Below are 26413 nucleotides of genomic sequence, written 5' to 3' on the forward strand. Positions count from 1 at the left end.
TTGGTGGGTGTTTTGGTGTCCCATTTAATGCCGGTGGTGGTGCGCCATGTATTGGCGAATGTGATGGTAGTGTCTCATGTACATGTATGATGGTGTCCGATGTTGAGATGATTTCTCACTTTAAACAAAAAGTAAACCAGACATAGTGAAATTAACATTTCGAATCAACGTAATATATCTTGCCAATTGAAAATTTAAGTCTTAGAATTAAATGTTCAATTGGCAAGGTAAAATTATAAGAATTTGCAATCTTAATTTCACTTTATTCGATTTACTTTTTTGTTTAAAGAGACATTCATCGGTACGTTTTCACGACAAACAGATTCTAACCGTAGAATAAACACCAGTGAGTCACGAATGCGATGAGCAGTGATAAGCACATCACAATTTACAACATTCCCAACCATGGACGTCATTTTTAATTCATTTTCTTAGATGATCCACACACCTATGTCACTTTGGGTTTAACATGTAATTTTAAATTTACAATGCGTCATACCTGCATTGTAATAGCCGCTGATTATGTTTTAATTATATTGTCTTACATAAATAAATCTGTAATTAATGATGGAATTTTTTGTTTCGTTTAAATTTGTCTCAGAGAGAATATTACCGGGCCTTACTTGGCTCACGCTCAATCAGAAAACATCTCTCTGTGCAAACACTTGTGATTGAGGTGTTTTAAATAGCTTTAATCCCTTGTTTCGGGTTCGGCGACTGGGATTAGGTTGCGTAAGGTGGCCGGTTTGCCCTTCGTCGTTTCCAGCTGCACACTTTAAGCGAGCGATCGAAGCGAGCGACTGAAGCCCGCTTGGAGTCTGAGCACCCACTCAAAATGATGTGAAATATTCGTCGTGAGGACTTGAAATCCTGTAAAGGTAGGACGATTTCGAGGTTTTTAGGAAGGGCGACAGAGGACCAGACAGGCAGGTGTTTCCAAATCTGTTTGGAAGAAAATATGCGTCTTCCTGAATGTTTGTTTAATATACACTGCACACTCATTCTCTCATGGTATACAGCCATTTAGGTGTAGATGGGAAAGGTTGATTCTGGTTTCTGCATGTAAACGAGTCGTAGTGTAGCCTAGGTGTTCAAGTGTTGGCACGCCATGTTCAGTGCCAGTGTTCGAGTCCCCACTTAAATACTATGCCTCACGCCCACTTCTGAGACCCGTCGTTGGAATACATGTATTGCCAAAGCGGCATAAAACCACACTTACTCGCTGTTGCTAAACCAATCTACATACGCGAGAAATGTGATTCCTGATGTTCATGCATAACTCATTTCTTTCAGACGCAGGAACCCTGGCACATTCTGGATTTGGTGTTGTGTCCCTCTAAACCCTTCCACCTGGACTTTAGTACACTGGCTTTCCGAGTGACCGATGGGATGAGCTTTTGTCTCATGGTGGCTCCATAGTACGTCCACTCTCCGCGTAGCCCCCCCCCCACCCCCCCGCCAACTGCACATGGAGTAGGTTCGGTGCTAGGGCCTGATTGCACAGTCAAGATGGTTGTTACAGCAGCCCAGCTGGTTTAGGGTTGGCACACTCTGTGGCCCAGTCTTTTCGGCATCCCCAGTAGGCCCAGTGCTGACTGCACTTGACTGGTAGATTTAGGTGGTAGTGTAGATAGGGGCCCTTCGTGCATGCCCTGTACGATGTTATCTATAGATGGCATAACTTAGTGTTAACCATTCCCTCCTTCAGTAGGTAGCTCGAGACAAAAGGAAGTCCCGGATGGTCACTTTGAGAGTCAGTGTACTGGTCGACTGCGCGGCCACCTGCTGGTGAAGTATTTCAATATTTCAGTTTAATATCAACATTCAATTTTGCTTTCACGTCCCGACATTATTGTTTTGCATTAAATCTACGGGGATCGTCGAATAACCGAATAGTTAAAGCGTTCGCTCATGACGCTCCAAACAACCCTAATTCGATTTCCCATATGGGAATGATGTGTGAAGCATATATTTGTTGTTTCTCACCGTGATATAGCTGGAATATTGCTAAAAGCGGTGTAAAAACTACACCCACGCAGTCATAATCTGTGTGGGAAGCTTAAATTATGTAAAGTGGTCTTTGAGATTTTTTCGAAGACTTTCCTTAGAACCCTTGTAGTTCAACTGGCACTTTGCCATATCATACATCGTATCCAGAGTGGGTAGTTGATTTTTACGCCATATAAACTTTGTACAAATTGACGGACTGCACACAGGTCGAAATCATCAAGTTTGTAACTGCAAGTGTTGGGTTTGCGCAACTTGGTGGGACTGATAAATGTAGGTCCACTCGCACTCCTACCACCTTCTGCCTTAATGCGCTTTAAAGTTGCCGTTGAGAGTCCAGTAGCAAGGCTACTTTGTAAAAGAGAATCTGCTTTGGTTGCACAATTTTTGTCCATATACATGATAACATTGTATGCTATCTCCCTTGCCTGAGAATTAACATTAATTTGCCCATGTTTTCCTAACTTGGATCTTTTTGTACTACAACTGAAATCTGTTTAACAGTATTAAGACAGGTGTAAAACAGTAGCGAGGCATGTGTTAATCAGTAGCGGTGTTGATTTCATGTCACGGTTAGCATGTATTGCACGTGCATAATCGTCAAGCTACCTGCAGCAGCCAAGTGTACTCGCCCAATTCGTTGTACCGCCTCTCGTGTCACAAACGCGTTTAGTGAGCAGGATCATCCAATATGTGTCTAGCAGCAGGAACGTGGATACCATCGTCCTGGGGGCAGAATTGGACCATGAAGTCCCCCAGAGGCAGGACAACTGCCAAGAAGACATTCCATGGAAGTGGACCAAGGATTCTTCGGAAGGGCGACAGAGGACCAGACAGGCAGGTGTTTCCAAAACTGTCTGGAAGAAAATATGCGTCGTCATGAATGTTTGTTTAATATACACTGCACACTCGAATAATCGAATGGTTAACGCGTTCGCTTATGACGCTCTAAACAACCCTAATTTGATTTCCCTTATGGGAATGATGTGTGGATCCTATATTCGTTGTTTCTCACAGTGATATAGCTAGAATATTACTAAAAGCAGTGTAAAAACAACACTCACGCTGTCTTAATCTGTGTGGGAAGTATAAATGATGTAGAATACTATTTACCTTTATTAGTTGAACCGAAGCCCACGGAAGCAACTGTGTCTTTTCAAACGATCTTTTAAAGATAACATACAATACCTCCTTGTTTACAATGACGTCTACTGCCAAGTCACAACTTGAGTTTCATGTTTGAGCTTTTTTCTCGTGGAGGCATATATTTTGCATTAATACACACGGTACCAATGATGTAAAATATGTTTACCTTTATTATCAGGAACGTGGATACCATCGTCCTGGGGGCGGAAATGGACCCTGAAATCCCCCAGAGGCAGAACGACTGCCAAGAAGACATTCCATGGACAGAAGTGGATCAAGGATTCTTCTTGAGCAGGATGTGGATGTGGATGTTTTACTGTTCGTACATTTTGTGACAAAGTACTATGCGTGTCTACTACTGTAAACCCTCCAGAAGAATAGGTAGCGTTGCATACGTTGAGGGAGTACAGTTCCAGAGGGTTTTTTTCTGAAAAAGGTTTTTTATCTCTGGTTTTATGTGTCGGGCTTCAGTTACCTTTGACCTTGTTCAAATCTCAAATTTGAACAAGGTCAATGTAGACACACATTCTGCGGCAACAGTGTTCGTGTTAATGTTCGAGGATTTGGTACTGTTCCATGTTGGGAATGATGACATTAAAAAACGTAATCCGCACAGCTGGTCCGATTGTACCTGTTTGTTTTGTTGGTTTGTTTTTGAAAGTTGTGAACTCGGGGAGAACCGTTTACTTTATCGTCGTGTAGTGCTTGCTTTTGCCATACACTACTAAACACTGCCAATACAGAAACACACCAAGACACAAGTCCAACATTAAAACAAAAATACATTAGTAGACGGGCGTATTATCATATCTACGAACCAGAACTTACAATACAGAAGCCTATCAACATTACCAGATCACATCGCACAGACTTTCAGTTCAATGTATGAACCAAACAATCCAGTGATGTCTGTACAATAAATCAGTCTGTAGATGAGACAAGACGTTAAATGAAAAGTTCCGGCCAACATCCAACAGTCTAGAATATCACACTGAGCAAGTCAACTACCAAGCTCATGTTTGGTATCATATTCCTTCACCAGTTGACCACGGAGCATTTGTGATGGTCAGTTCATCCCTCTTCTGGTGTTATGATGTCGAGGACTGGTTGAACTGACATAGAGTAAATGCAATAAAGTGAGTATGCCAGCAGAGAGGTTTGTCAATGCAGATAGACTGATTTATTGTGCACAGAGACATATCTTTTTGTATGGCAGGTGATTGTTGCCCGAACAGCTTTGGCTTGTATCTACTCCAGTTCTGACATGATGTAACATCGGATATGAAAGAAAGTGAGGAGGATAGTTAATTGTAAGCTTCTGAATGTATCAAAAGTGATTCAGGGTCATCTGACAGACCACTTGAATAGCTGCAACAAGAGCTTAGACGCAGTTATCGATCGTGAAGCACAGTTTTCTAATACTTTGGATAATGTTATTTCATAAAGTATTTTATTAATGTGAAGCTTTTATTAAACATAACATTGAAATTTTTTTTTTTTTCCATACTGTGTTAAACATGTGACACCAAATGAATTGGGGTTTTTTATTTATCAGTACAAATTTAGTCCTCTGCTAAGTATAAGTAGTAAAACCAAAATGGCGGCCATCTTGGCAGCCATTTTGAATTCTGGATAATATGAAACAATATCATATAACATGCTGTCACTCTAGAAGTAAACAGGAAACAAAAACAACTGATTCTAGTTACAAGAATAATGTAAACGTTCAATAAACAAATCACCACCACACATTTCCATGAAAAGTTGGAGAATCGCTAAAATCCCCTTTCTCAAAGAATAAGGTGTAAAACATATTACCACGACATGATCATACACAATTACTTGTTTTATGCCCAAACCACCACTCTAGAAGAGACAAGTGGTGTAAAAAACATCAAAAGTATCAACACTGGATGTAAATGGACACATTCGGTATTATTTTTTATATTCATTAAACACAAGACAATTCAAGATGGCGGCCAAAATGGCGGTCATTTTGATTATTTTCAGAAGCAAAAATAAAAATTTCTGCAGCCTATTTCTGGTGTCCCCTGGTGTGATGTTGGTGGAATATTGCTAAAAGCGGTGATAAGTCATCCACCCATTCCCAATCTCAACAACCAATGGTTGTCACAAAAGGCGACTATGCTTGTCGTAAGAGGCGACTAACGGAATCGGCTGGTCACTCGCTGACTTGGTGACACAGGTCATCGGTTCCCAATTGCGCAGATCGATGCTCATGTTGTTGATCCCTAGATTTACAGACTGCTGCCATATAGCATGAATATTGCTGAATGCGGCGTAAAACTAAACTCCCTCACTCACCCATTTCCATCACTTATTATACGTAGACATAATCCAGACCATTCGTTCTACTATACAAAAGGACTGCCCTTTCATGCCCACACGAATAGGAACCGTTATATAGCATTACCTGCTTTGTTTTGTGTTTTCTTTCCATAAACGTATGTATACAAGTATGAACCCTGAAGATCCTGGATAGAATTGGTCTCCAGTAAACCACGCGTGCCGTAAAAGGCGACTAAAGGGGTCGAATGGTCAGGCTCGGTCACTTGGTAGCTGCATGTTGTTGTCCCATGAGCATGGGGCCATGCCCGTGATGCGCGTCATGGCACCCCTATCCTGGGTGCTCATGATGTCGATCACAGAAATGCCTGTGCCGGACAGACGTTTTCCTGCTTTGGGAAAATCTCATGGCGGCTCCAAGTAGGTTTGATAAATTGGTATTGATGTTTAATTCTGATTGACGTCTAATAAAAGGAATTCCAGGAGATAAAATGAGCCCGGTGGTGGGACTGGGACACTTGCTTGATCGAGGTACCACGATCGGGGCTGCTCACGATATCAATCAAAGGGTTGGCTGTGCCCAGTGCGAGAAATAGTTACCACATTTTGCGAGTCAGTCTGGCTAGCTATGCCTGGACGTTACTAGCCCCCAAAATAATTCATTAGCTCGAAATTTGAATGTAAAAAATAGCTGAGAATAAGATATTGTCAGCACGGGCTTCATCAGTACCCTGCTTGTCCGGCCAAAATCTTGCAAAATTTGAGAGTGTGTTATAACTTAACAAATCATAAAGTTCACTGGTGTGTTAACACGTCTTGATAAGGGTGTAGGTGATATAAGGTGTAGGCGATATGAGGGCAAACCGTCGGCGAGAGTGATATATTTACAATAATGAACCCATGAAAATTCACTAGATAACCACTCGGGCGAGTGACCGTGGAGGATTGCTGACCCAACTGGACTTTTAATAGCCTCGGGCGAGCGGACCAGTGGCTATTTCGCACACTGTCCGTACCAGACTCCTTCCTTTCCAGACCAACGTCATTCAGGTTGAAAAACAACAAAAACACTTCATCACATACGGGGCTAGTAACAAAGACACTTCCACAACAAGTATTTCCCGTTAACAACCTATTGAGACAGTGTGCAGTAACTTTGTTCATGTCACGACTTGCAGTAAGTATCAACAATAAGAATAACATTGTGATCGCCCAGAAATCACACACGGTACACACAGATGAAAGAAAACATTATTATTGAGAGAATTCGTTTTATACTGAACACATAAACAAACACTTGGTAGAGTACATTTCAAACACAACCATTGGGGGACCATGGGGACCATGTTACTCGTTGAATATTTTGTTTTTATTCTCTTTACATAACCGCCCTAATGCAAACAGCAAATTTACATTAAAAAAAGGTTGAAGTATTATGGAAACAGCAGATTTCTTATTAAGGCGAATACTTGAAACAGCGAGAAGAAATCAGTCCTCTCGTTGAAGGATCAATGTTGTAAAGGCTGGGACACGCTTCATCAATACCAAAAGCGAGCCAACTATTTGCTAGCAAATATTTGTAAATGTTCCCCTAAATCCCTGGAAGAGCTCAAAATCACAAAAATGACCTTTTGGTGAAGAGACCAACGAAACAAAGCCAAGCTTGACATCATGCAACTATGTTAGCTGCATTTTCAAAATGGCGTCATATCTCTCAAGCAGACGATTTCCGGCTTGCCTGCTGCTGTCTGTCGTCTGTTGGAGTTTTTTTCTTCCCATAAAAGCAGGTGAGTTCACAATGTGGGGATTAATATTATGAAAAGCATTTGGTTGATGAACGAATAGTGGTAGTATTAAAGGTAAAACAGAATAAACAGAAATAACTTGATAAATGCCTTGGGATAATTTATATTTCTGCATTTAAGTGTTAATTTTCCCTATTATGACATCAATACAGAATGCAATCCAGTGCATATACCAGTTTGTTGTATATTAATTTTTAACTGGATGTAATCTTCATGGCATTAATAATCTCCCTAAACCTAATTGATAGTTGATTCTAATTAATACACTAATTTACAAATAATAGTCTGCAATCTTATACTTGACATGATTTCACGATTTGATTTCTTCAAGAACCCATGCTTGTCCTAAGATATGGTTGTGCCTGTCGATAAAGGCGAAAAATGGAAATGGTGCCATGTTGTTATATTCTTGTTTTCTTTGTTTATCGCCGCATTCAGAGATTGTCCAGAAATGTGACAATTGTAAATAATCGAGCCTGGACTGGACAATCCAGTCACTGTCATTATGAGAACTGGGTGCCATTATTCAAAGTGATCTTAGCGCTAAGGTGACCGTTACTCCCATACCACAACATGAGCTTATTGTAGTTTAGCGCTAAAGCTGGGTTTTTTTAACAACTGCACAGTGATCTTCAGTCACCTATGCTTCTCTTAAGAGGCGACTAACGGGATCGGGTCATCATGATCCGAAACTTGGCTGATGTGTGTTATCGAAACCAAATTCCAGTTCAATGTTCATTTAATGGCCCTTGCCTGGCCCTTTCTCCAATTTTACAAGACCCGTGAAGGTCCGGATTAGAATAGGCCTTCAGCAACCCATGCTTGCCATAAAGGTCCACTATGCTTGTCGGAAGAGGCGACTGATGGGGTCGGGTGGTCAGGCTCGCTGACTTGGTTGACACGTGTCATCGGTTCCAAATTGTGAAAATCGATGCTCATGCTGTTGATCACTGGATTGTCTGGTCCAGACCCGATTATTTACAGCCATATAGCTGGAATATTGCTGAGTGCGGCGTAAAACTAAACCCACTCACTCACTCTAAGATCTCTTATTATGAAAATATTAAGACAGTAGTCCTTTCTTTTGTGAAATATATGATGGGCTTATTTTCCTTTTGGTCAGAGGATGACAACAACTGTATTTTGGACCCATCCAAACCTGCCACGTATCCCGGAAACTACATGGACTGTTCCAAAGATATCTATATCATTGAAGGCGAGTCCACTTGTTGTGAAGTCGATGGGGTGAAGGTTTGCTGCAAAATAGACGAAAAGTATGTGGGTCAATTGGGTATCGAAGTTTTCTGTCTGGAAATGCCTCATGCTTAGTTCACGAACCAGTCTTTGTCCACCCTGCACGAAATTGCTCAAACTCTGAAGGAGTCACCAAAACACCTTCACCCAATCCTACACCTGCCCTGTTCACATCTTGCACGCACCATTCAACCATCCTGACCTTGTCCTACACCTGCTCTGTACACATCCTGCATGCACCATTCAAACACATTGACCCCGTGCTACACAGGTCATGTACACATCTTGCACTCACCATTCACACACATTGACCCCGTGCTACACAGGTCATGTACACATCTTGCACACACCACTGAAACACCTTGACCTTGTAAGAAACCTATGGGACCCGTGGAGATCCTGGTTAGAACTGGTCTACGTTTGCCTATACTTGTCGTAAGAGGCGACTAACGGGATCGTGCAGTCAGGATCGCTGACTTACACGTCATTGTATCTCAATTGTTGCTCATAACTGTTTGATCACAGGATTGGCTGGTTCCGTGTATTTACAGACCGGCGCCACATAGCTGGAATATTGCTGAGTGCGGCGTAAAAGTAAACTCACTCACTCACCTAACAAACCAAACCAAAAGCCTATGATGTCGGATTTCAAACCCTGGTTATGGTTCTTGCTTTAAACGTGAGTCTATATGTCTGAGGAAAGGAGTACATGCGAAAGGCCTAGCAATCACTGCACGCTTTCCCCGCACATTATACTGTTTGAACAAAGGGCGGTGGGGTAGCCTAGTGGTTAAAGTGTCCGCTTGTCATGCCAAAGACCCGGGTTCGATTCCCCACATGTGTACAAGGTGTGAAGCCTATTTCTGGTATCGCTGGAATATTGCTAAAAGCGAGAAACAATACTCACCCACTCACACACACACTACGTTGAAATGCATGATATAACCAAAATAATCATTGAGTTATCTCAATCACTCACTTGTGATGGTTTTTCTTCTGTTTGCAAGGTGGAGTCGTGTTCGGTACATCGCTATAGGCATCGGTTGTACAACTGTCTTCCTCGGCACGCTGCTCTTCACCGTGTTGTGGTGTAATGTGGAGTCTGACTCCTGTTCGGAGACCCGATGGATCCTCCGTCGTTCTTGTTGGTACGTAGGAACACGTTTAATATTGTTTTGTGCCGCAGTCGGCGAAACTCTAGCAGGACAGCAGCTGTGGAGCGACTGAGCATTTTAGCTAACAGCCTCTGGTGCGCTTGGGTAGCCCAGTGTTTAAAACGTTCGCTCGTAAAGCCGAAAACCCAGGTTCGATTCGCCACATGGGTATCAACGTGTGACGCCAATTTCTGGTGTCCCACAGCATGATATTGGTGGAATATATTGCAATATGTGGTATAAAACCCAATCACTCACTCACCAAATAGCTTCGAAATACACGAAGGTGAATGAAACATGAAACATCCCTTTGGGACGTCGACTAGCATTGGGTAAGACCCATATTGTTAAACATACAAGGGAAAGTGGCCCAGTTGCTACCTAAATGTAACACACTATCCCCCCCCTCCCCCCACTGTTATTCCACGCACTACCCGCAATGTTATTCCACACCATGCAGCAGGCAGAGCAACAACAAATAACATCCTTTTATGTCTTTGTGGTATAATACATCCAGTTACATTAATTTCCTTACTTTTAAGGTGGACAGATCAAAAGGTTGTCGACCCGTGAAGGTCCAGGGGTATAACAGGCCTTCAGCAACACATGCTTGCCACAACAGGCGACTCAGCTTGTCGTAAAGGGCGACTAACGGGATCGGGTGGTCAGGCTCGCTGACTTGGTTGACACATGTCATCGGTTCCCAATTGCGCAGATCGATGCTCATGTTGTTGATCACTGGATTGTCTGGTCCAGACTTGATTATTTACAGACCGCCGCCATAGAGCTGGAATATTGCTGAGTGCGGCGTAAAACTAAACTCACTCACTCACTCAAAAGGTTGTCTCTCATTTTACTTTCACCTGCAGCCAACATGGCAGTCGCCGGACGCCTAGGGACCAGGACTATTTCCAGGGAGTAGACAATGACGAAGGCCAACTTGATGGGCCAGAAGACCACAAATTGTCCGAGATTCATGTTCAGATGACTCAAGCAGATGCTACCTCAGATTTTCGTGATAAAGGTTGACTAGCCCCACCTTGGGGCCCCACCCATCTTACAAAACATTTCTGCTAAGACTGTAAAGGACGAGTCATGTATGGTTGGGTGTTTTGAGCTGGAGTTGGAAAGATACACTGGACTTGTATTGCTGAACACAGTATGTCGTAGGTAATATTTACATGTAAATGGTCACAGGAGTGTTGACATATTATTTTCAGCAATACAAGCCCCTGTAACAGAACTATATAGTACAGATCACAGGCCATGAGAAACTGAACAAGTTCAGTTTTATTCATAAAAATGCAATAAATTTTTAAGGACTGGTTGAAATCCCCACGCTCGTCAAACTCTTATCACTAATGTCCAGGCCCAAAGTCTAGCGCTGTCATCTGGTCTAGTCATGGCAGGGAGATCACTATGTACAGTGTCTGTTTTATTTTACCATCATTACGGTTAATATCTCTTGTTTTGTCTTTCCACATGATGATAATCCATTAGTTTTAACAACCTACCCCCAACCCAAAATCTCAGGATGTGTGTGTCTGTCATTGTTTAGGGTTGGGTGGGATTTTTTATGAGTGAGTTTAGTGTTATGCTGCTTTTAGCCATATTCCAGCAATATCACATCAGGGGACACCAGAAATGGGCTTCACATGTTGTACCCATATAGGGAATCGAACCCAAGTCTTCAGTGTGATGAGCCAATGCCTTAACCACTAGGCTACTCCACCATCATGAAACTGTGGGGTCAGTTGTCGTAGTCAGTTCAACACAACACATTGTAGTCTTGACCTATAATAATTGCTCTTGGTACGAGGGCACAAGAAACATGGACAGGTTTTTCAGGTTTCAAATTCACTGCTTTTAGAATTATTCCATCCAATGGCATGTAGATCAAACTAAACCCAAAACTCCCACAAGGTATCAGTTGGTTGATTGGTTGGCCATCCCTAACCAAGAATTACAATGAAGTAGCAGGCATTGGTTTGAAGACAAAATCAAATTCTTATAAGAATTCCCTCAAGGATGCAACCACTCACTCAGACACTCACAGCCTTGTCCTCAGTGAGTGAGTTTAGGTTCACACTGCTTTCAGCAATATTCCTGCAATATCAGATTGTTGTACCCATGTGGGGAATCAAACCCAGGTCCTCAGTGTGTCAAGCAAACACATTAACCACTGGGCCATCCTGCCGTTCCTACCTTGCTTGCACGCATGGGTTGTAGAGGATGCATTAACACTGGATAAAACAGACAGGCTTCAGGAGCCTGTTACTGTCATCCCAATTTAAAGTCATAATTGTTTTCTATGGGAGTTGCTTTAGCACATGAACTAACCATCAAAAGTTTAGACTCACTAGTGTAAATGTGGCCAGTTACTTCAGTCAACATTTCTAATCTACATTTTGCAAAATATTCCATTCTGTTTGAAGGGTCTGCTTACACATGTATTGTAAATCACATTCGTAATGACGAAAAGATTATTGTCATGAGTTTGATAAATGATGAAACTCAGTGAACAATGGTGAATACATAACACCAAAACGCACCTGCACAATATTTGCATGCATATGCTCTTTAACAGTTTGATGCAAAATACTTGTGTAATTCATCTGCAAACTGTTTGCAGTTGGTTCCCCCAAGTTAGCGGAGAAAATTCTTTTCAGTGTAACCATATACATAAAAACAGTGTTTTAAGTGAGGCTAAACATTTGATGGGTAGTATAATTAATGGTCATACAGTGACAGTTGACAACTAACTTATCAGCAAATTCATATGATAAAATAAAACAAATATGAAAAATATTGTTCTTCTTTTATTGTTCAACCAGGTACAGATAGATGATCTGTGTGTCCCCGCAATATGTACAGCAAATGTATGTACAGTATCTACATGTACAGTCATTTCCCTCTCGGTACCAGCAATGCACTGACATATTACCCACTAAGCAATAGACACAACTGAACTTACAGCAGGGAGATACTGACTCCATGCGATAACCTAAACATTTGATGAGCAGGTATGATTAATACCGCTTTTAGCAATTTTTCAGCAATATCATTGGGGAAAATGACCTCAGAATTGGTTTCACACACTGTACCTGTGGAACAGAGCTCGGGTCTTGAAGAGTGAAGGTCAGTGTGACTTAAGCTACAAGATTCTTGGTAGGAACAAAAAGTCTTTCAACAATATGCATCATACAACATATTGCCTTATCTAAACATGAGAAGCATGAACCTGATAATCAAGAAGTTCACTTGTAGATTACTTTTTGCAATAATATTTGAGTTTGAAGAGAAAAGGTGGATTCAGATTAAATCAAACTTGCTCTTCAGCCACTGGCTTGAACAAAGTCCCTCTTTAAAATTAGAAAAAGATCATTAACACTTATCAGACAGGTACACAAAGTCTGTAGTCTAGACTACCAGTTGCCCGACTTCCATTTTTATGTAACCCACAGTAGCTGAGCGGGCTAGGCGGCTGACTTTGTGTACTGGCGATTAGGTGCCTGACTCCCCAAAATACCCAATGAATCCCTTTGTGGTCAAAACAGCTACCCACCAGTCAGTGAATACCAAATATTACCTTACATGTCAACTTCATTCTGTTCAAGCCTCCTCCATTTTGAAGTCAGCAGGTACACATATAAATCAGTCTGATACAGAGATGAGAGTGGGTATGAGTGGAAAAAGAGCCGGGGGTGTAGTTGGCATAGCTCCCCATGCCAAATTCAATGTTCCAACACAATCAAAGCCATGGAATTCCACAGACCCGGCAAAAATTCTCATCTCTGCAAATACAACTGTACATTGCATAGACACAAGATCGGCAGTTATCATATACAAACATCTATATCATCAAAACGTGTTTGAGATAAACACTTAAACTGGATATTTCAGAAAGATGTTTACATGTAATATATGTACAATACGATGATTATGATAAATCTTTCTCTGCGTTCAACAATAAGCACTCATTACACAAATGACAAAAATATCAAAGGCATTTCAAGATTAACCCAAAAATAGTTAAAAAACACACTGGTTTTATTTACACCTAAATCATTACTTACATTTCATAACAAGACATACAGTTACAGTAGAATAATGATCAAAATGACATATAAAGTCCATGACTCACTGGATACGCTAATTCATGCAAAGATTCAGCTTTATAGACAAAAAACATTCATTAATTGTTATTCATTTCACATTCTATCACAACATACTTCACATTTGCATTAACTTGTTGCCATAGTTACAGCCTTTAATGCAGGAGAACAATTCCTTTACCATGAAGGATGAGAAATAAGTTATTAACCAGTGCTTCTGAAAGTTTTCTGACTGTGCACGTATCAATACATACGAATAGAACACATGCAAAATAGCCATGATGTTATGTCATCCCAAGTTTATAACAAAAAAAATCCATAAATGACAGAATCTTGTGAAATATATTTGAATTATTCTATCAACATTTATCGTTTGTTGCACTGAAAAATCCCAGATACAATAAAAAAAAATTTGGAAATCCATATATGGCCAAATTACCTACAAAACCAGCACTTTCTTGCATTTTCTATTAAACTAACCCAATACAAAAATTGAGAGTTTTCACAAAATATCCCAATAACAAATACTCCCCTTGTATGATATGACATACTATGTACAAATGTGATGTTTTGTAAAGCAGCAAGCAGCATCACTCTAAAAGCACTATGTACTTCGATCATCTTCACCCCTACAACACACAGGTACCTGCCCACTCTACAAGGAGATAGCCATATTTCACCCTAGACTCTTGGTCTCTGAATAGATATATTTTGATAGAAACCAACAATTCCTTTAAAACTCAAAACGAACCCCAGTGAGATGGGAGAGAATCCGAGTAAATCTAGACTTGTTTCATTTAGGATTTCTCCACTACAGTGAGGGATGGGCAGAATCCACAGTAATGCACTTATAGGACTGTGTGACATGTTCACCATTTCCCCCTGCACTATCAAACTATTTTCAAAACTTCGTCAGCAAATCTGTGTCACACACTTCTCTTCACTGTAACAATAAACTAAAACAGAATGCAAAGATGGAACATAATGGCTTAGTTTTTCAGTTATCTTTTACCAGAAGAAATTATGTGAATTCAAAAGCTGCAAATGATAAATAATTAATTAACACTGTATAAACCCAATCTGTCTGATATGACATGCTAATACCCTACTACAAATATTTATGTAAACGTATCATTCAAATCTGTCGGATGATAAACAAAGAAACCATATTTTCATTGATGCCACTAAGTCAGGAGATTCATAAATTCCATTTATACTTTTATACATTATGTGACAAAGACATTGTCTTCAACTTACACATACTGCTTCTCTCACACATCCAGGACGGAAGTGAACTTCTTTGAGTGAAGCTGTTTCGTTAATGATAATATCTTCCACATGACTTATCAAATAGCCTGACAGTAATGAGGAGCATCTGTTACGAACGAAAAGATTTTCTAATCTGATGACGGCCAATATGTAGGAATTTTAACAATGGCATAATATAAGTGAGGTATTAGAATCAATTATACCTCAACAAGAAAGACTTCAACACAGAGTAGAGTCAGGTCAAGGGTTTCTAGAAAGTTTAGAGCACACAACCTTGATCAAAAGGAGGGACTGACACTGGTTGACACAAATGATATGTCTAACAAGGAGAGATGAGCTCAAGTTACACCACTCGTCTAGACTAAGCTTGATTGCATGCAGTTTGCTGGGTATTAAGTACACTCAGGACAAAGCATTTCCAGGTAAAAACTAAGACAACACAATGCCATTGTCAGTGTAAGTTGTCTATCAGTTTCACTTAACTCAGGCTGTGTTGTTGGAAACTCAAACACTTGAATGGATCCATAAGCGGCAAGGGTGATGGAAAGGTGGTATCACATTTATAACGTTAAATTCAGTAGGTTCTGTTTGGAGTGGTCTATGCATGTATCTGCAAGTTCAGAGCATAAACATACATTGTTGGGTGTCAGCCTGACAAGGATTTCAATCTGGTCCAGATCCACAGTGCCACATTGCAGGTTTCTGTTCCCAGGTAAAGTCAGGCATAGACAGAATCTCATCTTCTCCCTCAGAGGACATTTGTACATGTTTCAAAAGTGTCTTCACAATAGCTGAAGCCAGAAGCCTGGATTACTTCCCTATGTTCCTGGCAGACGACTTCCTGTGGGTGCAGTCTGCTGTGGTAGCTTGTCTTCACTAAACTGCACCTACACAAAAGTAGATCCAACAGTTGCAAAACATCAATGAGACAGACTGACAACAAAAACAGATAAAACAGGATGACACGGGTGAAGCTGTTAACTACAGGGTACTTCTGTACACTGTACACTGACAACACACAACTCACACAAGCGAAAAGTCAAGATTACAAGCAGAAGCATCCCTACAATCTCCCCACAATGTGATCTTTATGTCCAAATTGATCAGCTGTAACTTACTCCTACAAACCTTGTGATGATGAACTTTGTTAAATGAAATATACTACCGACAGAAAATAAGGGAACCAAGAAATTGAATGTAGATGACTTTGACTGTGACCGGGTCCGTTATCGTGGCGTATCTCCCAAACGCAACATCCAATGACATTGGAATTTCGCATAATGCATGCCCAACACGTGCTACACGTGCATACAGAAGTTAACTCCTGTAAATGTACTGGAGAAGTCACAATCACTAATGCAATAGAGATTGACACTTTCTGACAGAAATGCCTCCGAAGCAGTATCTTGGTGAAGCAACAAAATGGAGAATTGTGGGGATGATAGAGGGGGGACATCATTATGTGAAGTTGCCCGGCAAATGGGTAAATCAAAAAGTGTAATTTCACACCTTTGGGATAAGTACCATCAAACTTGTGGAGTTGCAATGAGACCTGGGCGTGGTAGACCAAAATCAACGACACCACGACAGGATCGTCTCATTACGTTAATCGCTCTACGCAATAGGTTTAAATCGGCCCCTGCCATCAATAGAGAATTCTGCACACTCACTGGAAGACGCATTTCAACCTCAACCGTTAAAAACCGACTCTATCAAGCTCGTCTGAAAGCAAGACGGCCTTTTAAGGGTGTCACCCTTTCAGCTCACCATAAGCGCCAAAAATTGGCATGGGCTAGGCAGCATCAGGGACGGGCTATGCGCCACTGGCGTTACACCATGTTCTCTGATGAGTCAAGGTTTTGCCTACGATTCACAGATGGCAGAAAACGTTGTTGGCGTCAGAGCAGGGAGCGATATGCCAGAGCAGCAATTCTTGACCATGATCGATATGGAGGTGTTAGTGTCATGGTGTGGGGTGGGATTACACATGACAGACGATCAGATTTGGTCATCATTAACGGAGCCATGACTGGTCAGCGATACGTTGACCAAATATTGCGTCCTGTTGTGGCTCCATTGGCTAGAGTTATCGGCCGAAATTTTGTATTCCAAGATGATAATGCCAGACCACATCGGGCCCGAATTGTCTCCGCTTATCTCCGACAAGAAGGTATCCAGACATTGGACTGGCCCTCTAAGTCCCCAGACATGTCCCCAATTGAACATCTCTGGGACGTTCTTGGTCGAAGGGTGTACACCAGGGACCCAGGACCCGCCAACCTGGCCCAGCTTGGTGCAGCTCTCCAAGAGGAATGGCGGGCAATACCACGGGCAACCATCCGGAAATTGATTAACAGCATGCCATCAAGGTGCCGTGAATGTGTTGCCCAAGATGGTGGACACACCAGATATTGAACTTGACGCCTAAAATTGATTTAGTGGATATTTAAAGCAGTTTCAAATTCGCTATTATTTCATTAGTTCCCTTATTTCTTGTCGGTAGTATATATACAATAATTGCAATCTTGGTAAACCATACCTCCTGATAAATACTGTGAATGAAATAGCAAGCCCATGTAAAATATCATGATTATACAATCCTACAGATATTAGAGTTGGGACTATTCACAATTTTAGGTCTTCTATCCCTTTGTTTCTTAATAGTTAATTGCTGGAGGTCAAAAGTAGACATCCTTGTTATCTAAGACTGATGCCCAAGTGTTGATCCCTTGAGTATCTAGTCCAGATTCAATTGCATACCACCACCATATAGATGACATAGGGCTGCGTGCAGCGTTAAACAAGCCAACCAACTTTGTTATCTATATATGTTTAGAAGTAAGGCTGACAGTCATATTTATCACCAAACACAGAAAAGTGGCCAAGTTTCACAAAGGAAAGGATCTATTGGGAATGTGATGACAGACACCCATAATAGAGACACCCATGGGGTGGATGACAGATGGTAGACGGCAGTAAAGCAAGGAAGCATAGCCAGTAGATGATATTTCCACTTTTGAACAATCCTCATGAGGCATGGGACTCAATAACTATTTCCAACCCTGCCTAACCAGTCTTATTTTGGCTGGAGTAACATGTCTATTCATAGTCTTGTACAGAGTCAAACTACCCTTAGCACTCATTTCATTATATTACAATCACTCTGCTTTGATTAAGTCATAGAAAAATGTACAGTTTACACAGTACACCATAAACAGTTCAACAACAGATGGCCAGTCTCACAGTGAACATGCATACAGACTTGGATGGTGACCAATATACACACTAAACACAAAGAAAAAGGGAACTAGTGCTTGCGCATGCAAAGACTCTGTAACTGTGAAAACCATTTCACTGGTCAGCTCTTTGTGTCAAACAACTGTATGAACACATCCCTAATTTCTATATATCTACTGGCTATCTGAGAATTGTCAGGAATTATGACCACCACCGTTAGTATGTGAGAAACAGACTGATGTCTTATATGGAAAAGATGAAATGAACAACCTTTTAGAATATTATTTCAATAAAATCATCACTAGTTTGCTGGTTTATTTTACAAGTGCATTAAACAATATTTCCTACTGACTAGGGCGTGTAAATAATTGTGTCCAGGCCTATCAAGCCAGTGACTGATATTCTGAACACCATTCATAGCTAGGGCAGAATGACATGGAACCAATCATGTCAGCAAATCTGACCATCTGATCTAACAAGTCGCCTGTTAGGACAAGCACAAGTTGATTTCAGTTATTCTGACCAGAAACCCCAAAGGAATATTTAATTCATTTGCTAGAATTTAATTCTGATCCAATGTATGCTAATTAGTCATATCTCGTGATTACTTTCTACTGACCAATGTTCTATCAACAGCAATCACATGATCCTTGAAGCGTTCCCAGCAATCACATGACTTCCATTTAAAGCCTTGGAGACAAGGGGGACAATCCTGCCTGGCTGAACACCTTTCAGAGATTCCCTCAACACTCTCTTGACTGCGGAGGAGTTGACAGATTTGCCCACCGATTCCGCCACTAACTGACCACGCTGCTGAAAGGCTGCGGCAATCTCTACGTGGTTAAATAAGAATTATCAGTTGACAAATCAATTGACAAAATTCACGCCTCATCAAAATTCATGCCCCTCAAGCTTCCCACCTATGAACATCTTAATCAGGATGTGCTTAAAGTTTTTCACACTTTGTAACCCACTGGGATTTGTTACAAGTCAGCCACAAAATCCATTTCAAGACATAAAAAAAAAATTAATACAGTATTGAAACTATCATTTATCTATTAGATGTATCATGTCAAAATGGAGTACCTACTCATGGATCATTCTATACTCAACTCTAGAAATGAACCAAAAGAATTCACTTTTGTGCTGAAGTATCTGCTCTTTTTATGTCACATATTTCTCAGTATGAAACATCATTCTTACAGAAGGCACCAAGTGGTTCCTTCACACTTCATTTTAGTTTGACTGGATAGTGTTACCAAGCTCCAACTCTCAAGAGGCATCCATTTCTTTCATGAGATGTCAATTTTCCTTCCATGGCAGTTTGTCCATACAAGTGGAAATATTTCAAAACATCTAACAGAATTAATAAGTTAACTTGGTACTGATTCAGTAACTTCATAAAAATATACACAAACATTTGACGCTAATATTTATTCACTTCCACAGCACACAGAGTAAATTGCTATTTCGGTAGTTTAGTGAGTATGTTAGTATAAGGAAAAGCAGAAGACTACAACACACTGATAGGAAACTTAGTGCAAGAACATATACATATATATATGTACATGAGGTGTGGGGTAAATCAAATGCATGCACTACAAACATAAGCTTAATTCACAACTCAACACTCAAACTAAACAAACATAAACATAAACTGTCAAACACTGATGTCTGGAGCTCAGATGTGTCAAATCAGCAAATCTTTTCATTTGTTATGTATGCATAGTATTAAAAAATATACGCAATGTGTCAAGTTTCATTGCTGTTGTCCAATAGCAAGATTTGCTTTGGTTGTCGGGAGTGAGTTTAGTTTTAAACTGCACTCATCAATATTTACAGCTATGAGGCAGTAGTCTGTAAATAACCTAGTCTGAACCAGTCATTCAAGTGATCAACGGCATAAGCATTGATCCATGCAACCAAGTCAAATGAACCTTGCCACCCGACCCCATCAGTCGCCTTGTACAACAAGCATGGGTTGGCAATAACAGGTATCTTCACAGGTACCGATGACAACATCATATAGTAATAGAGCTGAGTCAGATGTGCCAGGACACCAAGAAAATCAAGCAATGGGTTTCAACTGTATGTGGCAAAGTGTTTGTGATCTAATTATTATATTAATTGTAATATAGCATTCTTTTTCTGAAAAAGAAATACATTCCTGACTGTCGATGTTGAGTGGGTATGGTTTTACGCTGCATTAAGCAGTATTCCAGCAATATCACGGCTGTTGACACCAGAAATGGGCTTCACACATTGTACCCATGTTGGGAATCAAACCTGAGTATTCAGCATGGTGAGCTAACACTTTAACCACTAGGCTACCCCACCAATCCCTCTCAAGCCTGAGTATGTTGGCGCAATATCGAACAGATTCGGCTTGTCATTCCATACAGCTCACCAGTCCAAACTGTTTGTAACGGTCTGCTTGTGTTTGGTCAGGTCCAGCATGAAGTCCTACTGGTCAGACTTGGGACAACTCTCACCATAGCCTGGACTGCTGGCTCTAATTACAAATGCTAAAGCTCTGGTCACAGCCACAGTTTACAGATCTACCAAAGAAACCTTTCCCACTGTGCACAAAAATGCTGAAAAGCCCACATTAATCATGGAAATAGCAACATAAATATAACATAAACTGCACATGTGCATTACAATCAGTGCTTCTGTCAAATTTATGAGCAACCATGCGTCGCCTCATGAAGAAAATGTATCGAACATGTCAAAATTAATTACTGTCAGTCATGTCATACGAATGGAAAGTAAACTAGACAAGTGTGCACACAAGTATGATGATGATAACTGCCAAATAAAAATACTTTAAATGTGGAATGTAAGGCTTGTCCAAACTGGAAAATGTTAACATGTGGTCAAAACTTCCTCTTCTGTGTACGCATGCGCAAAATTGAAGTAAGCAGGCTTTTCGTCTTTTGCTCGTTTTAGTGATTTAAAGTTACCATTTTCACTGTTTCAGTAGCAAGTTTAATGTTTATGTAGCTATTTCCACATTAATGTGGACTTTTCTGCATATTTCTACAGCGAGATGGCTTTCTTTAGGAGGCCTGGTCTAGCCTGCATGATTCTGAACATGTTGGCTCTGGCTACAGTTGTGTCTGCACGGTTGTATGCTAGTTGGCTCTGACCATGGTCAAGGCTGCAGGACCATAAGGATGGTGACTGTCCACTGTCTTGTCTGCATGGATCCAAGCATGCTGCCCCTGTCACCCCACAGTGACTGTCCACATCTTAATCTGTATGGCTCTAGGCAGGTTGCCTCTTGCCATATTCTGGTCTCTATGGTTCTAAAGCAAGTTAACTCAGGCCATGGTTTTAGTTTGCTCTGAAAGTGGTTCTTCCAATTATTTATTCTGCATAGCTCTCAGGAAGGCAACTCTTGCCTGTTGTTCTCTATGAACAGTCCACTATCTGATCATATCAATTGTTCCCAAGCAGATGTTCAAAAATGCAGATAAGGTCAAGGTTTATTTCTGTTTGCATGTCTCGACATCTAAGCACAACTGACTGTCACACTTGCAGGGCCTAATGACATGGTTAGCTGTGGTCTAAAATGATACTATGAGCAATAAACACAGCCAACTGAAAGAAATTCAGTCAGACCAAGGTCCCTGACCATTTCGTTATCTCGTACAAGCAGATGAATTCTAATCTGGATGCTCCAGCATAGCTTGCAGGTTGGGATGGGGACTTGACATAACCTGGTTGAACTAGTTCAGTCTCAGTGATAAGCCATACTCTACCCAACATGCAGGTTAGGATGGAGACTTGACATAACCTGGTTGAACTAGTTCAGTTTCAGTGATAAGCCATACTCTACCCAACATGCAGGTTGGGATGGAGACTTGACATAACCTGGTTGAACTAGTTCAGTCTCAGTGATAAGCCATACTCTACCCAACATGCAGGTTGGGATGGAGACTTGACATAACCTGGTTGAACTAGTTCGGTCTCAGTGATAAGCCATTCTCTACCCAACATGCAGGTTGGGATGGAGACTTGACATAACCTGGTTGAACTAGTTCAGTCTCAGTGATAAGCCATACTCTACCCAACATGCAGGTTGGGATGGAGACTTGACATAACCTGGTTGAACTAGTTCGGTCTCAGTGATAAGCCATACTCTACCCAACATGCAGGTTAGGATGGAGACTTGACATAACCTGGTTGAACTAGTTCAGTTTCAGTGATAAGCCATACTCTACCCAACATGCAGGTTGGGATGGAGACTTGACATAACCTGGTTGAACTAGTTCAGTCTCAGTGATAAGCCATACTCTACCCAACATGCAGGTTGGGATGGAGACTTGACATAACCTGGTTGAACTAGTTCGGTCTCAGTGATAAGCCATACTCTACCCAACATGCAGGTTGGGATGGAGACTTGACATAACCTGGTTGAACTAGTTCAGTCTCAGTGATAAGCCATACTCTACCCAACATGCAGGTTGGGATGGAGACTTGACATAACCTGGTTGAACTAGTTCGGTCTCAGTGATAAGCCATACTCTACCCAACATGCAGGTTGGGATGGAGACTTGACATAACCTGGTTGAACTAGTTCAGTGTCAGTGATAAGCCATACTCTACCCAACATGCAGGTTGGGATGGAGACTTGACATAACCTGGTTGAACTAGTTCAGTCTCAGTGATAAGCCATACTCTACCCAACATGCAGGTTGGGATGGAGACTTGACATAACCTGGTTGAACTAGTTCGGTCTCAGTGATAAGCCATACTCTACCCAACATGCAGGTTGGGATGGAGACTTGACATAACCTGGTTGAACTAGTTCAGTCTCAGTGATAAGCCATTCTCTACCCAACATGCAGGTTGGGATGGAGACTTGACATAACCTGGTTGAATCGATCAGTCTTTGTGATAAGCCATACTCTACCCAACATGCAATTTGGAATGGAGACCTGATGTAACCTGGTTGAATTGATCAGTCTCAGCAAGAGACTATTCTCTACCCATGCAGATAGACAAACACAAGGTAACACTCACTTTGTGTGACTTTCTCCATAACGTTTCCTGCTGCATTCTCAACCTTCCTGTCCAGCCCCTGTTCTGCTATCCTCTGTGCCACCACAGGCTGAATTGGTTCATGTCGATGATCCTCAAACATACTGGACAACTCTGCAATCAAAACAAAATCATGAGGATAATTCTGAATATGAATGCTGCAACAAGTTCAGGACCATTGAGAGCACTTGTTACCATAGAAACTCAACTGAAAAGCAAAATCTCTAAATTCAAAATATTTAAAGTAATTGCACAAGTTGGCCATCTAAAGTACAGAAATACATATAACATATAACATATGTTATTATATAACACTAGGCTCTGCAAGGCTTCTTTATTAAATATTCTCCTATAGATGTTACAGGGATACTGCCAAAACCAGAGTTATCTCCTCTAGACCAACGTCCCCCACTAAAGATTCAACAATGACAAAAATTAATTTTTAGGTCTATCTGAGAATGAACATCTGTTAATTGTGAACCTTTGGAGTTTCCACACCTGTAGAAACATGACACAGCTTACAATTCTCTGAATCAAACCAAATGCATTTAATTAAAGTTTCCCACTTTATTTTCGTATTCAATAGGAGCTTATAGTATGTCCACATCCGGAGTAACACAGCTCTGATATATGTAGGTATGTGACTAGGATTTCCAACAAAGTGTCCTTGACCAGCACCTACCTTCTACCACCGAGTGGTAGGCGAAGTGTAAATACAGGAGGAAGAGAAGATGTAATGCCACTAAAACCACAATCACTATCAACCGCTCTGTCTTCCCACTGGCTCGTGACATGATAATACACGCCTGAAAAACAGGAAGGATAAAATACAATCAAATTGGATTTCTGACATTAAATATCTCCTCAGGAACTGATGACTGTATTTCCTCATTACAACCAGAAAAAACAAACTGTCCGTCTATCTGCCTCATCCTGCATGTGATTGATATTCCAGTAGATAATGCTCCATTTGTAACTAAGTCAGAATCAGACAACTTGGTGACAATTTACAGTGTGGGAAAAAATCTATCTGGGGTACAATGAACCTTACCAAATGTAGTACAAAGCCATGTTTATGCCAGTATACCGTCTTGTTCATGCCAGTATACCGTCTTGTTCATGCCAGTATACTGTCTTTCCAGACAGCTTGTTTCAATCCGAATGTTTGACACAGTATGTTTCAGTCAGTGTGTTACATTCACTACTGTTCAGTCAGCATGGTTACAGTCAGAATGGTTCCAACAGCATGGTACAGACAGTATGTTTCACTCAGGATGGTTCAGATAGCAGATTTCAGATAGCATGTTTCCTTCAGCATATTTCAATCAGCATGTTTCTGCCAGTACGGTTCAGTCAGCATGGTTCAAACAGCATGGTTCAAACAGCATGTTTCAAAATGATTCAGACAGCATGTTTCAGTCAACATGGTTCAGACTACTTGTTTCAGACAGTATATTTCAGTCAGAATGGTTCAGAAGCATGGTTCAAACATCATGGTCCAGACAGTGTGTTTCAGATAGAATGTTTCAGTCACCAAGGTTCAAACAACATGGTTCAGTCAGAATATTGGACTAGGAATGATTGTGTGTCTTGTTTTACACCTCAGCATTATTCCAGCTGTATGACAGCAGTCTGAAGACAATCAAGCATCAGGCCAGACAATCCAGTGACCGATATTGTGAACATTGATCCATTACCATGATTATCATGATAATAACAGGCATGATGTCTATGTATGAACAACCAAGAAACCATGCCAGACTTCATGATTCATCTGCGTGCCTTTAACAACAGTGCACTGGGGGATCTCCCCACAGGGGGAATGGGAATGAAATTATGTTTTTTCATTTTGTTGTCCATACCATTTTCAGAGCTGAGAGTCCTCCAATAACTGCCCACAGTAGATAGAAGAACACATGATCATGAGATGTGTGTATCACAGTACCCAGGAACAGAACAATGCAGTGGCCGAACAGTCCATAGCCCTGAAACATACAAGAGTGAGTGAGTGAGTGGGTGGGTGGCTGAGTGAGTGAGTGAGTGAGTGAGTGAGTGAGTGAGTGAGTGAGTGAGTGAGTGAGTGAGTGAGTGAGTGAGTGAGTGAGTGAGTGAGTATAGTTTTATGCCGCACTCAGCAATATTCCAATTGGCAGTAGTCTGTAAATAATCGAGTCTGGACCAGGCAGTCCAGTGATCAACGGCATAAGCATCGATCTGCGCGGTTGGGAACCAATGACATGAGTGAACCATTTCAGTAAGCATGACCACCTGATTCTGTTAGTCGCCTCTTACGACAAGCACTGTCGCCTTTTATGGCAAGCATGGGTTGCTGAAGGAATATTCTACCCCAGTTCTTCACAGGTCCCTGCAAGTTTGATCTTTCCAAGCAATGTGCTTCACGTTGAAAACATATTCACTGAGTGCAGACCTTAATGTTATGTTATGTTACTAACTCATGATTTTGTCTAACATATGACATCAAACAGTTAAAATGTGTTCATTGTAATTCCAGCCTTCTAATTTTTGTTCACATCCCCTGTTAAGCAAATACAGTTTCTGAGATACATGTTTTCTGAGTCCACTCAAAGATCACGCTGTTACAATGTTTCCACCACACTGACTAGCAGTTCTTCACAACTATACTCTTCTAAAAAAGTAGGGGAACTGTACTTTCAATGTCCAATTGTTGAAACTGGGAGATATATGGGATTGAATCAATGTTGATACAAAAATAGCAGGTGTTTTGAGAATGCATCAACCTATGGATTTCATTCAAAGCAAAGCTGTTCATTCAGTTATCCCCCTTGACTGGAGCATGACATGGAATTTCAGGTTTACAATTTTCAGTCAGCAGGGTGTGATTTGACCCTGAAAACCCTGACAGATGCAAGAAAATTAACGAAAAAAATGGTCTACTGTGATTTATACACCTGCCTGAAAAACGTCAAGAGTCACAACACCACCCCATGTACACGTACAAGGCTCCCATTTTGTGCACGTGCTTCCAATGCATTGTGTTTGCATGGGTGATAACATGCATTGATGCTGCAGACACAAGATGAATGTCATTGTA

At 41.0% G+C, this 26413-nt stretch overlaps 1 protein-coding gene across 3 annotated transcripts in view; it reads right to left on the reverse strand.

Annotated features, from left to right (window-relative positions):
- Positions 1–13203: 13203 nt before the first annotated feature.
- The window catches only part of LOC137261141 (protein YIPF3-like), a 291821-nt gene continuing 278611 nt past the window's right edge, over positions 13204–26413 (reverse strand). For 2 of the 3 annotated variants that reach the window (XM_067798839.1, XM_067798837.1), the window contains 5 exons: positions 25203–25325; positions 24023–24146; positions 23323–23454; positions 18914–19127; positions 13204–15944 (listed from right to left, as the gene is read on the reverse strand). In XM_067798839.1, coding sequence (XP_067654940.1) covers positions 18934–19127; positions 23323–23454; positions 24023–24146; positions 25203–25325 — 573 coding nt within the window. In that variant the 3' untranslated portion in view covers positions 13204–15944; positions 18914–18933. The remainder of the gene's footprint in view (positions 15945–18913; positions 19128–23322; positions 23455–24022; positions 24147–25202; positions 25326–26413) is intronic. The other variant, XM_067798838.1, reaches the window with a different exon arrangement.

The sequence above is a fragment of the Haliotis asinina genome, chromosome 14 (assembly GCF_037392515.1).
Source record: "Haliotis asinina isolate JCU_RB_2024 chromosome 14, JCU_Hal_asi_v2, whole genome shotgun sequence".
Lineage (NCBI taxonomy): Eukaryota > Metazoa > Mollusca > Gastropoda > Lepetellida > Haliotidae > Haliotis > Haliotis asinina.